The 15,148-nt window shown below is 36.2% G+C and overlaps 2 protein-coding genes across 3 annotated transcripts; one reads left to right on the plus strand and one right to left on the minus strand.

Annotated features, from left to right (window-relative positions):
- Positions 1–1,081: 1,081 nt before the first annotated feature.
- Positions 1,082–5,468, minus strand: LOC113496263 (facilitated trehalose transporter Tret1-like). The gene is made up of 3 exons (XM_026875442.1): positions 5,159–5,468; positions 4,171–4,306; positions 1,082–3,266 (listed from the first exon to the last, which is right to left on the minus strand). Exons 1-3 carry the CDS (start codon positions 5,207–5,209, stop codon positions 1,933–1,935), a joined length of 1,521 nt encoding a protein of 506 aa, XP_026731243.1. The 5' UTR covers positions 5,210–5,468; the 3' UTR covers positions 1,082–1,932.
- Positions 5,469–7,344: 1,876 nt separating this feature from the next.
- Positions 7,345–15,144, plus strand: LOC113495841 (serine protease snake-like). 2 transcript variants are annotated; one of them, XM_026874833.1, is made up of 10 exons: positions 7,348–7,697; positions 8,061–8,143; positions 10,488–10,603; positions 10,861–10,928; positions 11,131–11,294; positions 11,806–11,915; positions 12,479–12,631; positions 13,119–13,257; positions 14,224–14,355; positions 14,927–15,144. In XM_026874833.1, the coding sequence occupies exons 1-10, from the start codon at positions 7,613–7,615 to the stop codon at positions 15,092–15,094; spliced, it is 1,218 nt and encodes a 405-aa protein (XP_026730634.1). In that variant the 5' UTR covers positions 7,348–7,612; the 3' UTR covers positions 15,095–15,144. The 2 variants fall into 2 exon arrangements, with proteins under 2 accessions (XP_026730633.1, XP_026730634.1); XM_026874832.1 differs by lacking the exon at positions 14,927–15,144 and having other exon boundaries at positions 7,345–7,697; positions 14,224–14,919.
- The last annotated feature ends 4 nt before the right edge of the window (positions 15,145–15,148 follow it).

Below are 15,148 nucleotides of genomic sequence, written 5' to 3' on the forward strand. Positions count from 1 at the left end.
TTAATTAATGCAATCGATATTTTGTACTTTATATTTAATCAATTATAATATTGTTGAGATACATTGATAGACCTTCAAGTTTCTAATAGGCTGATCAATACAAAGATACATCTATAACACTTAGCTGAGTGACTTTTCTAGAATATTATTTTTCAATTTATATTTGTACTAACATATACAACATAAAATATGTAAAAATAGGGAATGACAGAGCCAACCCTTAAGTGCAAACATGTTTTGACATATATCAGCATAAAAAATTAACAATTATAATAAGCTAGAACTTATTGAACTACAGAATTGATCAGCCACCTAGAAACGGAAGCACTGTGTAATATCAATTTAGATTAATGAGTCTCACTTATTCTTAACTATATAGTACACGCATACACGTTGCTGTAAATAATTATTAATTATAGACAAATATGCACGATGTAGCCAAGCACCGAATTATATATTTTCTGAAGACAAGAATAATATGTAGGCGGAGTGCAAACACATAAGTGGAAAATATTCATATTCATCTATAATGAAGAGCTATTAAACCTTTTGTAGTTTAGTAGTCAATCACTGATTCTCCCCATCGAAATGAACTGTTACAATATCTTTCATAAAGAGGAATGATAATTATTGGTTCCCCTCGCGTCAGCTTCTTGATGGCTCAAAGTCCGAAACTAGTCGAGCGATACCGAAAAATATACATGAGTAATAAAACTAATAATTTAACTGACCGATGACCAATACTAGTATTTTAAGTATGATTTTACATGGTAACGTTTTGTAATGTATAAATTAACTTGTATATTTAAAGCAACTATATAAGTTTTAACAATGGCATTAAAACTGCTCCGTTTTCATATTTTTCTGATCATGTGTTATGCTGTACATAAGTAATGGTAATTTTAAACAGTATTTTATATCTAACAGAAATGTGATATGACAATAAATCATTGATATTTTTTTTTATTCTGTTTTATTTATATTGCGTAAGTTTATTTTACCCCCTTTTTATTCTTCCTCTGCCTAGGCGGAATAAAAGTAAGTTGGAGTCAGGGTCAGGTGATAAATAAAACAATCACGATTTTCAGGAAACATCATTTCTGTATTTGGTAATGTCTAAAATTATTGGGAAAAAAATGTGACGATGTTCATTAAAAATCTTAATCAAGACAATTTAACCTAGTCAAATAAACGTATCTTAACATGGGTAAACAAATAAATAAAATATTTACAAAATATCAATAAAAATAATAAGTATGAATTATCTTTAGCACTAATCTTAAAAGTATTTCAAAGTCATTTAGTTGTTAGCAAGTGTTAAAATTAAATTAAAAAAAAAAACAAAACAACAATTTGTTAAGCAGCACAACGGATAACGAAATTACTCAAATATTTTCTTAACATCGAATTGTTACTAATTAATTAAGTACCTAACTTAATCTTTTAATCACAACCCAATACCATAACATTGGAATGCAATTCTAAAGTAGCAAAAACCTTTAATTCCCGTTCATTCCATTTTAAGTCATCTCTACTGCTACCAGGGCCCCAATTCCGATGATTGGAATTTCAGTAAGGGGCAGAACACTCATGGTCTACACAATATATTCAGAATTATTGTGTTGGCAAAATGCTTAGGAGAATATAAAAAGTGTCAAATTTTGTCCAAATTCCAATCATTTCTCGGCCATTGTCTTTCTCTCTTACCAGCTATGTATCCCACATGGTGGTGGGATCAGTTTTCCAAATGTTTCTTCTCCACTTCGCTCTTTTCTTGACGGATAAATTCGCTTTATTCATCGTCCATTGTAAATAGTGGAATGGGGGCCGTAAAACTTGGGTGAGACCATAACAGTTGTAGAAAAGCGACAATGCTCTACGCTTGCAAAAGTGTTACGTAGACCTTGGCATCATCACTTTTTTCAATAATACCTATATAACGACAGTACCACTACACCTCCTATCCGGAGTATAAGCCCTCATTGACGCAATAGACTGAACCGACTTCAACTCCTTAGGAGACAGCGGTCTGCCTCTAAACTCATCTTCTATATCCTGGAGCGTCCTATCCTTAGTCTCTGGTAACAGAAACCAGACCACAAGGAAAGCGTACGTCATGCATACAGCGAAGACAATATACGTCCCGAATAAGTCTATAGTCGTGAGCATTAACGGCACTGTCTTCATCGTAACAAACATGTGTAAAGAGTAGAATAATACGCTGATGCCTCCAGCCAGGCTTCTGTACTCTAAAGGGAATATTTCTCCAGCAATTATGAAGCAGAGTGGCAGAGCGCCCGTGGCTACTGAAAACATGTGAGCATGGACCAATGCGACTCCAAGAATGTATTCATCGGGAGGTAAAAGTCCTGTATCCTTTGCGTAAGTGTAACCAGCACAGGCTATCACAGCCAGAATGTTCAAGCACACAGTCACTCCTAAAATTGTCCGTCGTTTCACTTTTTGTATCACGTACAGCGCTGTTGTGTTCGCTATTATCCTATGGATGTCTAGAGTCATCACCAGTAACGGCATGTTGGCGTTTGTTCCAACCATCTTATTGAACATGTCTATCGGGTAGGCTACCAACATGTTTATGCCATTCCACTGCCCTAACGTGTAGATATGGATCATTATGATGATTGGTTTCAAGAACTCCTTCTTTATGACTGTTGTTTTGATGTAGTCCACTTCACTTGCTATCTTCTTTACTAGTGATGTTGGTTTTATTTCCTTTGCTTGTTCTTCCTTTAGAGCTATGCTCGCGTTAATAATCTCTCTCAGTTCGTCTTCTTCGGTATCCCCTCTCAACCATCGGAAGGATTGCTTACAAGCGTCATACTTCCCTTTGTTTGCCAACCAGCTAGGCGATTCGGGCGAGTAGATGACAATGAACAAGTCTATGATTGATATTACACCGCATACCAAAGACGTGACTTGCCAGGAAAGGTAGGAGCCTAAGGAATGGACGAATAACACGGCGGTTGCTATGGAGACGGATATTGTCATTAAAAAGGCTCCGCGATACCTCGGGCTGGAGTACTCTCCAATTAAAAGTGAACCTATTGATGTACACATGCCCATGCAGAGGCCTTGAAGGAGTCGAGCCATTATAAGTACGGTGATGCTCTTGGCGAAGTATATCGCAGTCCAGCCAACGATCAGCGGTACTATTGTGATCAGGTTAGCAATTTTTCTTCCAAACTTTGACATTAATGGCGGTGCGAGGAAATTGCCGACGAGCAATGAGATGCCAATTATAGCCGCTGAAAAAGAAAATCATAATATTTAGAGTACCGTTTAAATTTTAAGACATTTATGTCGAAGTTGCGTTTGAAATCAAACGACCCACGGGTCACGGAGAACGTGTAGATATTACTACAGTCATGTGTTTGGGTAATGCCATCTGATAAGTAGACATAAGACTGATGGAAAATTAAACAGATGAAGGTAACAAATACATTATCACAATATCATAAAGTTGATAATTCAGTTGCATGATAGTGAACACACCTAGAGAATCTATTATATTTTAACGCAAAGAATGAAAAAAAAATTAAGCAAGTTTTCAATATCTTGGTAGGTTAATATAAAACGTTCTCTATGAGAAGATCGATTTTATTCAAGAGTGCAAATGTGAAATAGTCGTTAGGTACGTACTAGTATTATTAAATGTATTACAACAATATCGCGATATTAAATCGATAATGCAGTTTAGGTACATAGATCGCGATAGTACAGATATTGGAAACAGCCTGTTTATTTTTAAAAACTTAACAACTTTAAATTATTGACTTCCTGGTTAGCTAAATGGCATAAACATATTAGAACTGCTTGAGAATAAGTTGATTCTATCTCTAAGATAAACATTTCTACTTTTGTAATAGGTCTAAATCTGTGTCAGTACTGAGGAGCCCCCAGAGTGAGGCTGTGACCAGAGCAAAAGAGAGACAGCGTATATCTCCACACGTAGCGTGGTCACGCTTGCACAAACGACAGCAAAACTTAATGACCTTACAGTAAGCGGGGTATTTTAAGAGCTTTATGGAAGGAAGACCGTTTTTTAATTAAGTGATAAGGACATCATGACACACCTGAGATCCATTTAACAATGCATTGTTCTTGGCTATAGATATAATGTCCCTAACTTCAAAACCATTAGGTACTAACCTATCCAAGATCCGGAGACCTCATCGATCTGGATGATAGAGTCTGGAGCCTTGAGCTGCTGCAGGAGACCAGTGGTGAAGCCCACCACCAGCCCTGAGCCGGCCATGTTCAGTGACACGCCGGCTGTCACGAAGCACTGGAACATCAAGGATCAAAAGATATTAAAAGAATGCTAAGCAATATTGCGAAAGTGGGTGGTGGAATTAGAGAAATCCGTTTAAGAGAAAATGGCATAATACCGAGCCCCTGTACATGTTAAATTGTTCGCTCACATTTTGAGCTGAAAAGACGAAGTCACACCCTCATCGAAAAATAATGTCATTCTCAGACATATTCAGTTTTCATTTGGTGAACACCTTGCTACATTGTTCTGGCCCTCAGCTTCAAGTGAAGAGAACCGGTTAAACAACCTTTCCTTATTTTATAATTGAAAGATACATAAACTTTTAGGGAAATTGTCTCGAACACCGAAAACGAGCGTTAATTTGGCTGTGACATCCACGCACCCTGTACTGTATGGAAACAGTAGATCCATCATCGACTGCATACACTATTTCCATGCGGGAATGGGCAAAGTTCATGGGCAATTAATATTCCGTCTTTGAAATGTAACACATGAACTGTAACATTATTTATTTTATTAACTTGTGCTCTCAGCTCTGATCTTCAACTCGTGCCATCATATTCGTACCTACGTGTGTGAATAAATATTAGATAGGATCATCTTATTCGGGGATAAATGGTATAACCTCCATTTACCAATATGAAACTGAAAATATATGACACCAACTTTATATGTACGTATTTAAATGATATCGTTTATTTTCTATGTAGGAAATTATCATCATTTTCTCTTTTTCTTTTAAGCTCGCTTGAGTAGACATTCTCTATCTCATTACCCTGATGAAACATCGAAACAAACTATATTCACAGAGGTATTAAGACATATATCAATTTCTTTACAAAAAACGAAATGTTTCCCACATACCTGCTTCATAAACGGCGTGATACATTGTTTTTTCTTCTTCGCGTCCGCCATCACAGATTCAGCTCCACCTCACACAAACACGACTCACTGTTTTAAAGTTTGATTCACATTTAACCGTGATAAGAGGTCAATACAATCTGTCTGATATTAAAACGTCATTGGTCTAAACATGGCCACTGTAAACTCATTCAATTGACCTTGCTATTTTTAATTCTTACAAAAATCTACGCAAGATTTCATTAGTAGAGTTTAAATAGAACACCAGATGTTGAGTGTTATTGTCACTTGTGCACGCAGAGAGAGACAACTGAATTACAGCATCCTAACTGTTAAGATATAGTTCTAAATATCGCTAATGTTTACATTAATATATCTACAATATAAACTGCAAGACAAAATTTACTTCAGCATTAGTTTGTTTGAAAATGTTAGTTCAGATAAATGCTAGTTAATAGATAAATGCTAGTTCAAATAAGATAATATTAAAAATAGTGAGGCGTTTCATTTGTTGATGTATGGTAACTGTGTGCTGAAGATTTTAAAATGAATCAGCTGATCTGAAGTGTTACACGTGTTATTGCAAAGTTTTTACAACATGTATAATAATAGCTTACGGAAAATACCGTGAGGTTCTTCTTACGCAACTTTTACCACAGTTATTGTCACATTTATTGTCGATGCCTGCCGGGGCAGCGTGATTGTCTGAAAGGCTTACCGTGAACGAACCCGATATACCAAGACTAAGGAAAAGAACATGGATGACACTTCCTTCTGCTCAACCCAAAGTGGAATGTATCACTTGATGATTTCCCATCCGGAAAAAAGGAACTTTGTTTTCACATTAAAAATAAACTGGTCTGCTGGTCAGTTGTGGCCTGTAGACCCCTTGATTCTACCTGGAAACCGGAATGGGGAGAAGATACCACAAGAAACTACGTGATAGGACTATAGGATAGTCCAACTAGGATGAAGGAGTAATAAAGATGGTATCAGAATTGGCGGAATTAATATCTAGGTTGCTGTAATATATATATTATTATGTTAATTTTCATTTTCTTATAGTTCCAGTTCCGTTCAAACATACAATGTTGTATTCTCATATAATTTAAGACGATTTAACTCAGTCACTATATTTTTTTGGTATTTGTTGCTTTGTTGATATTTTTTTTATTTTAATTGACGGGTTAACTTCATGAGAAGAGACGTGGTCCTTTTTAAAGTTGTGCATGGAGACAGAGGTCCAATGTAAAGAGGTATATTAGGAATGATTAAATTATTTTTTGTTCTTTACAATTTACACATATCAAAATATCGACAATCAGTATGACAGTTTGCTGGAAAGATTCCAGTAAAAAGCAGGAGAGAAGCTCTCAAGTTATTTCGCCGCTCAGATAGGTATCGATATTCTACATTTGTAAATTTCCTCTGCTCTGTAAGGACCATATATGGACTATATCATCAGGGTCATAAACCATCTAACATCATATGATATCCAATATTTGTGAAGAGTGCGTGTGTGTTTTGGCGGATTTATCTGACAGAACGGATAGAAGGCACGGTCAGTTTAAACCAATCTTTTTAAACATATAACAAAAAAAAACTGAGCATCAAACAAGGACCGTCTTGTTAACAGTCGCATATTCGACCAAAAAACCATAAGTAAGAACTGGATGTAATCGTCCAAATAAATAACCGTTATATAAACAATGAGAGCTAGTTATCACCACAATCACCACGCTTGCCGCTTGGATTACTGCTTATAGAAATCTGAATGTTGCTGACGTACTATAAAATATTATAATATAAAAAGTTGCCTATAAAGTACTGGCAAAAATGGATTTTGCTTTTAACTATGTATTTAATGTTCTCGTGATTATGCATCTGAAGAAGTTATCGCTTTATCTTTTAATTCTCTTCCTTCTTCCTAGTCTATCTTACAAGGTTTAATTAATTGTTTTAAATATTTGTGTTTTAAGATCAGTTGCGAGAAATTTCTTGTCATTGAATTTAACTTGCAAGTTGTCTTAGGTAATTATAATGTATGATAGTCAAATTTTCTAATGTAAAGTAATTTGCTATTACAAAAACTTTTCAGTCCATTCTTGCTGTTTTCCTTCCACCTCACATCTGCTTTTTCATCGGGCTAGGAGTATAGGAATACAAATTCAAAGTAATTATGAGCCATTCAGTAAAGAACAAACATAATTCTTAAAATTGTGCATTGATCAAAACCAAATTGGTAACTATCGCAAATCACTGAGGTTCACACAATCTCGGCAACAATTACACTGGGGATTGGGTAATAATCTAGTAGCAATATAATGTATACACAAACTTACACGTCCAGCTAATAAAAGCGAATCGCTAAGCTGTTGAAAATTAATTTGAATTAGGTTTAACATAATACCTAGTCTTACGCGCGCTTACACTGCGCAACACGCATGCGCGGACAACATGGCGGACCATAGGTTTTTTGGAATTTTACTGTGCTTGTTTAGTTGTTTATACAGTGGTTTGAGTCAGCTTAATTTAAGTGAAGGTAAGAGTTAAAATTATGTACTATTTATTGGAAACAGAAACAATGATTTTTCTATCTAATGAGAAAAGCTAAATCCGCTGCAAAACGCTTACATAGATACTTTACCGACAGTTTAAAAAAAAAGGTAAAATAAAATAAACACCTCACACCATTTGAAACCTCATACAGCGAAATATCAAGAACTCTTCCTCTTACTAACTGAAAATCTTCCTTTTCAACAATACTGCCAAGTTAAAATGGAGGTAAATACAGAAAATTGTATTTCCACTTGTGGTTTCACTTCTAAAAACCACGTATCACTTAGTAGTTCACCTTTTATTGCACCTATATATAAGTAATAAATAACTTTACTATGTTTTTTAGGCTCACGATGCATAAACAAGATACACAACGGCACGTGTGTCCGGTTGTTCAGATGTGGGTCAGCAGTCTTAACATATTTATACGTAAGTACTTTTACCACCTTAATATTAAAGGAGAGAGAGGATTCTGCCAGACTCTTAGCGGGTGAAACTTGAACTTAAAGAGATTCCCTTTTCTTTTGAGGTAAATCGAAGGGCATTTGCAATAAACTTGTTAATCATCTGTCAAACTTCATGTAAATTGTTGTGATTAGTTGTTTCTGAATGTTGCTGTTTTGATCTATCAATCACATTAGTGTTAACATTGAGTAGCTACATCAGTCACTTACTAAACAAATGAAGTTACAAAATGAAGCTCAAGGTTCGCGAAGAGCCAGTGGAGCGCATTTTACTTCATGTTAAACTTAGTATTCGTGTTTGAATCGACGCTTTTATGAACTAAAGTAGAAGTTGGAGAAAAAGACCAAGCTTATGTAGGAGTAGATAGGTCACGTCTCTTGGCAAATGGGCAAAAATTATTACCCAGATGGTATTTTTAGGTGGTTTTTTTAGGCATCGGAGTTGAAACTGACGTTTTTGACTGTTAGGTGCAAACTTAACTAAATAACTCGAAAGACAAAAGAAATTCAGTAACTACTACTAACTGTGTTAATGGAGTTTTTTTTCCAGTTGTTCCCCATAAGAACGACATTCTGGAACTGTGCTCCTAGAATAATAACTGCAACGTTTAAAAGATGCCCGGAAGACGGCCTACATGAAATAAAAACTATTGAATTTGATTTAGACTGTAGCATGAATCATACAAACAAACGAATGGGAAAGGAAATAAAAGAAAATTCCATTGTTTGAATGAAGTACCGTTATTTTAACTGTAACTGTAGCAAATATACATAATATAGTAAATTGAAAGAACAATATTTGATATGACGCGATCGAATTCTAAATTACATAAGTAAGTTGGTTTTGTTCACACCTACTTTATCAAAAAATTTAAACCCTTGACAAATACATACACACATTCTATAAATAATGTGGAAGTCATCCTACATTACGTAATTGAATGTTTTTAATGTACATATGTCGAAGACTTTAATTTACGTAGTTGCCGTTATTTATTTTATTGCATCAGATATCAAACAACCTATGTTTTCCAGCACATTTATAAGAACGTGTAATTCTACAGTTTTCGATTCTTGGCTGATATGATACGGAATAAAAAAAAACGATTATGATGACGACTATTCCTGAACTAAGGAGTTTAATCCTTTCGCAACTTTCGCGGGTTTTACAAACATTGACAAAGAAACCTAGGCTCAGAGCAAACATTTCTAGATCACACAAATACTTGGAAGGCGGGGGTCGTGGAGATCTATACCACTTGATCCGTATAGTCAGCCATAAGTCCAGGGCCGGATTAACCATCTCGGGGCCCTTAGGCACAGTTCGTTTCAGGCCCTCCTTTTTCATACCGTACGTCGTTCAGTGAAAAATTTATCAACCTTTTTTTTAGATGCCTACTTTGGTGGTGGGCCCCTGGTCTTAGTGGGCCCCTAGGCACTGGCCTAAAGTGCCTTATGGATAATACGGCACTGCATAAGTCATGCTCATGTACGCTGAATGAACCTTCTGAAATGAAGTCTAATAAAATTCTGAACTGAGCTTATACTGAGTTAAATTACCAAGGTTCCCTAAACCTCTTTAACCCCCGACAGAAAAAGAGGGTGTTTTAAATTTGGCTTGTCTATCTGTCTGTAGCATCATAGTTTCCATACGGATAGAGCGTTTTCAATTTAGGTTATTTTGTAGGTATTTAAGTACAATTATATGCGAGTTTTCCTAGACATGTTTTTGATCAAAATCTGTGAAGCCATTTAAAAGTTGTAGATCTACAAGTTTTTACTGTCCGGGATTTTTTAAATTTATCTTGTACATTTAATAGTTAAGAACAGGCTGAACAGGCTTAAACTTTAACACTTCATTAACGTTTTATGTATTAGTAATACTGATTACTAGTACTATCAATGGTATTTTACATATTTCGAATATCATTCCATTCCATCCAAATAAACCTAGCGCCATATAACCCCTGCATTATGTTTATCAAAATATATCATAATTGACTATAGGCACCGTATAATCCGTCGTGTAAGTTAGGCATGAATGCACTTTGTTATGCATGGTGTGTGACGTAGCTCTGTACAATCCACGTAGTTGCAAGCCTTACTGAAAAACCGTAAAATTCAAATGTGCATGCCAGTTTACAATATTATTATTTGAAAAATTTACGTCCGTGAAAACAGGTACTAATACTCTTGGTGCATACCACAATGTGACGTTTCTTAAGGAATGCATCGACATCTTAGGTATAACAGTTTCCCTTATCAGTCAAATCAAAGCAGGCAAAGTTATTTTTGGTACTTTTTTCCAGCGCAATGCGGGTTTCCTTGAGGAAAATCAGCTTCCTGAAATTCCTGAGATTTGCTCCAACACTAACAACGAGCCTGTTGTGTGCTGCACCGACTGTTTGTTCAGTGAACGCGACGAGTAAGATATTCTCTTATTAAATGAATGACACAGGTCTGTAAAATACAGGCTTAGAATAAAAAGAAATTGTATAGTCGAAGATGTATATTTATCCAGGAGATAGGCCAAAAAGAATAGGATGGGACCAACGCGGTACAATATGATAATAATATGAGAATTTTTCGTACGACCAGTTCTTCTTATAAACTAAATCTACTAGAATAATTTTTCAATTCTTTTCCTGTTTATCACGTATAATGTAAAATATCTGTTTTCAGGTTCAGACACTCCGCAATATCACCTAATGGAGTTCTAGTCAGTAGACGTGGACGCGTGGCTTGGAAAAGTAAGAACTTTGCCAAAGTTAATTAAGTATATCAATCCTTAAAATTCTCATTTTTTTATACTTACTTTAAAGCTTTTTGCTCGGCTATGCCCGTATAGCTGCTAAAACATTTCCCTTCTTCTGAAAAAGTCGAGTACAATTTGCTGATGTATTGACCTCCTTGAAAATATGTCTGCGATATGATGAATAATTGTTTTTTCAGAGTGCCTCGATTACTTCCAAAGATTGCCCTACCCGTGCCGGGGCAAAGGTAACATCGAACTCAGAAAGAGTTGGAATATGGACGCACAATGCCATGACGTCACTTTAAGAGTAGCAGTAAATATAGGAGGCCAGGATCCTCACCCGTGGAAGTTCCCACACCTGGTACGAATCTATTTCAAACATTTATGATAAAAGTACTCACGTATTGCTAATAAGATTAAAAGTGGAAGAAAGTAATACCTTGGAAGATACCGAATAGGATAGCAAATAATGCTTGAATGTTAGACTTTTTATGACGTCAGATTTTACCTCATTAGAGTTTTAAACTGCCATCAGTATCTACATAACGTACTGAAGCAACGTAGTGAATTCGTAATTGTAATTTTCCAATCCGTCACTTGGCATGTCTATCAAATGCTTGCCCCAACTCCAAGTGCTTAGACAACAGTTTGTAGTTCGAAAAAGCTTGTAACGTTTACAATTCTCTATTTTATTGGATATGTTAGATATATTTTTTTCTTTATTCTATACTTTTTGTCTAGATTAAGATATCGCAGAGTAGACCTAACCTTAATTTTTGTGGAGTATTCTTATTTATCCTCCTTTACTGGTATTGAGAAAAATGTTCAGTAAAGAATACTGATGCTGTAACACATAATATTATTCCTTCCAGGCGTTACTTGGGTACGGCGACCCCGATTCCGTGCAGTGGCTTTGTGAGGGCACTATCATCAGCGAACGATTCATTCTCACAGCTGCTCATTGCACTAACGGCGGTGTATTGTAAGTTAATGTAAAATATCACGCATAACTTATGGCCTTTTTTGAAATTAATCTTTAGGGCAAATTAAACTTATGAAGGTGGTTTTTGCATTGTTACTCAAAAACCTGGTGTTAAGTGCTGTAGTAATATCCAGATTACGCACCACTATTCTATTCCTCCCCTATCAATAATAATGAGTGTCTTAAGAATACGAAGACAAAAATCATTAAAGATATTAAAATGTATAGAAGCGGGAGCTTGTAGCCCTTTAAATAACATCACACGAGATGTTAACTCACTGTGTCATAGGCATGTTTTATTAAAGCAATAAAAAAAGTTCTCATATTTTTAGAAATCTATCGTACGGACGGATTCACTTGTAGTCATTTCATGCATATAACAAACGAGTGTGTTTGTGAAGTTCGAAGTTCCTTCATCCATTATCAAAATTGTTTCCAAAGTTAAGAAGTTAAAACGCTACAAACAGACACATACATACATTCTCTTTTCCGTATTTATATTATTGGCTTGGCCTTTCCAAGTGATTCCAAATTAGTATAGAAGATATACTTTTTTCTTTCAGTGGTAATGCGGCATTCGTAGCGGTGGGTACCCAAAAACATGTAGACCGCGAGAAACATTGGAAGATATACAATGTAAAGAGGATTATCAAACATCCTGAATACAATGAACCTTCATGGTACCATGATCTGGCTCTCTTGGAGACGGAATCAGAGTAAGTTTCAAAGTGGTCTTATAACATTCAATTATGGTTATTTAATCCATTTTTAAAGAAGTCTTATGTGTAACTTATTTCTAATTCCCGGTTCAATTTTCATCAAGAGAGTATTTTCAATACATACTACATAATAGTAGACCACAGGACTACCACGACGAGCCTGTTGGTCTAGTGGTTAGTGACCCTGAATGCTATACCGGAGGTCGTGGGTTCGATTCCCACCCAGGACAAATGTTTGTGTGGTGAGCACGATCATTTGTTCTGTTTCTGGGTCTAATTTATCTAAATTATGTATGTATTTAGAAATATATAAGTATGTTCATCAGTTGTCTAGTACTCATAATACAAGCTTTGCCTAGTTTGAGACTAGATGGCGTTGTGTGAAAATTGCGGAATATTAAGTAAAAAGTCCCGAGTTTAAATGTCTTGCGACACAAGCCGTCGTGGTCGAAAGTCAGGACCTTATTAATATTTACATTTGTAGGATACGATTTGACGAGGAAATCCTCCCGGCATGTCTGGACGTAGGGATACGTGATGCTTCTGTGGCTGAAACAGCCGGCACATATGGACCAACCGAAAACCAAACGCAGACGAGACGGACGGGGGACGACCTACAAATGGTCAGTATTAACCTTGAAACTAAAATAACTATTTCAGGAATACTTCCTTTTAACGATCAATTTGTAGATCATGGAGGTTTGTGAGCTTGTTTTTTTTTTATTTTGCCATAAATTGTCCACTGCGTCAGTTATAGGCCAACAAGCCTTCTTCTACTTGATGAGCGAGGCTCGTGATTGAGGGAGAGTTACCAACTTTGGTAATTAATAATGTAAATACCAATTTTTACCGGCTTACGACTGCTAACGGTGTGATGACACATTAGCGATGTCTGCGTGACGTGCGTGTTTTTGCCACAGCCCTTTTCTCACAATCGTTATATAAGTAATACTAATGCAGGCGTACACGTCACTAAAGTCCTCCTAGTTGGACTAAGTAGTCCTTTTGGTTGCCATTAGTTGGCTCCTTGGATAGTTTTTACTATGCGAAGCCGTCAGAAGTCTTTTTAACATTCGAAAACATTCTTGAGGGTTGCAACTTTCTACTTTCTACTTAATACTCGCGCTGTATAATGACCTGATAGGCTTAGCGCCACGTCTTAAAATAATATTATTGCCTGCGTTTAAATAGTTGTCACGCTTCCACAATCATAGTAATAATATTTAAGGATTACTAATGAAAAAAATATATTGGCACAATTTAAGTTGCCATGACGAAATTCAGCGTAATGATCGTTACGCATTAGTGCTTTTGTTTATATATACTTCCTGCATAATAACAACCAAACCTAATCTTTGCATTAAGCTAAATTATTAGGTATTATATGACTATATTATTACGCAAACTTATGCTAAACCATATTAAGGTCTATAATTGTATGCTAAGAAGATGTTGCCTACTTTAAGATCATCAGGTGCTTCATTACTAAGAACTAGTTGTAGACAGTGTCTTCCAGACTCCATTTGCCTACGTTAAACCGTGATGGGCTGAACAGGAATCCTTATATACCACGAATTTTAAAATTCCAGATTTACGTAGACAGATTACAATGGGTGGACTGTGCGTTCGCTTACAAACCAAGTAACAGCTTGATGAAGGGGTACGATCATAAGATACAGACTTGCTACGGAACCCATTCACAGATGGATGATACTTGCAAGGTAAGGCTAGACGTCTCTATTTTTTTTTGTAGTTTTCTGGTCTACCAAGTTTTACTTAGGCGTCATATACTTGATAAGAAAAATATATGCCTGCATAGATATGTTACCACGACAGAGGTAATCAATATAAAGAAAAAACAGATAAAAAGGGGTCGGTGGAAAATGAACAAAAGCTTAAATGGTACAGCAGTACAAAATTTTGTAGACATGCCATGATTAGATTATAAATAACGGGGAAGCTCAATATATTATTATCTACCATACATGCACAGATGAACCCTGAAAACATTTTACTTTTTGGGAAGTTGTACCAAAAAGACACACACCACTTTTTTTAAAATGCTTCCCATCCTTAAGATGTTTTTCTTACGTCGCGATGTATTCAAGTCATGAGCACACAGAAATCCAAGCACAAAACTTGAACCCACTTGTCCTGCGCAAGGCTCAGACTCTTGACATTTTGCACAAGTGGGTTAGGCGTGATGACCTAAACCACTCAGATATGCCTTTTCCATTCTTCTTCTTCCGTTCTCGTAATTGGTACTTGTTAAGAACATGTTCCTCATTCCAGCGTCTCAGTGGCAGTCCTCTCCAAGTAGACCAGTTCCACTGCCAGTACAGCGTGGTGGGTGTGACGTCACACGTGAAGGACTGCGGCGAGCCCAACACGCCGGACCTGTACACCCGGGTGCTGCCCTACCTCCCGTGGATCGAGCGCATCGTATGGCCTGAAGACTGAACAATTATTACCTATACTGTTACCTACTGTTAATTATAAATCGTAAGGCAGCGG

Source organism: Trichoplusia ni, chromosome 7, assembly GCF_003590095.1.
Source record: "Trichoplusia ni isolate ovarian cell line Hi5 chromosome 7, tn1, whole genome shotgun sequence".
Taxonomy (NCBI): Eukaryota; Metazoa; Arthropoda; class Insecta; order Lepidoptera; family Noctuidae; genus Trichoplusia; species Trichoplusia ni.

Excerpts from the sequence above, each read along its gene's own strand:
- LOC113496263 (XM_026875442.1), bottom strand. The coding sequence starts at position 5,209 with ATGGCGGACGCGAAGAAGAAAAAACAATGTATCACGCCGTTTATGAAG. Across the intron at positions 4,307-5,158 it reads TCACGCCGTTTATGAAGCAG|TGCTTCGTGACAGCCGGCGT; the intron begins GTATGTGGGAAA and ends TTGATGTTCCAG. Across the intron at positions 3,267-4,170 it reads GGTCTCCGGATCTTGGATAG|CGGCTATAATTGGCATCTCA; the intron begins GTTAGTACCTAA and ends TTTCTTTTTCAG.
- LOC113495841 (XM_026874832.1), top strand. The coding sequence starts at position 7,613 with ATGGCGGACCATAGGTTTTTTGGAATTTTACTGTGCTTGTTTAGTTGT. Across the intron at positions 12,632-13,118 it reads CTCTTGGAGACGGAATCAGA|GATACGATTTGACGAGGAAA; the intron begins GTAAGTTTCAAA and ends TTACATTTGTAG. Across the intron at positions 13,258-14,223 it reads CGGGGGACGACCTACAAATG|ATTTACGTAGACAGATTACA; the intron begins GTCAGTATTAAC and ends TTAAAATTCCAG.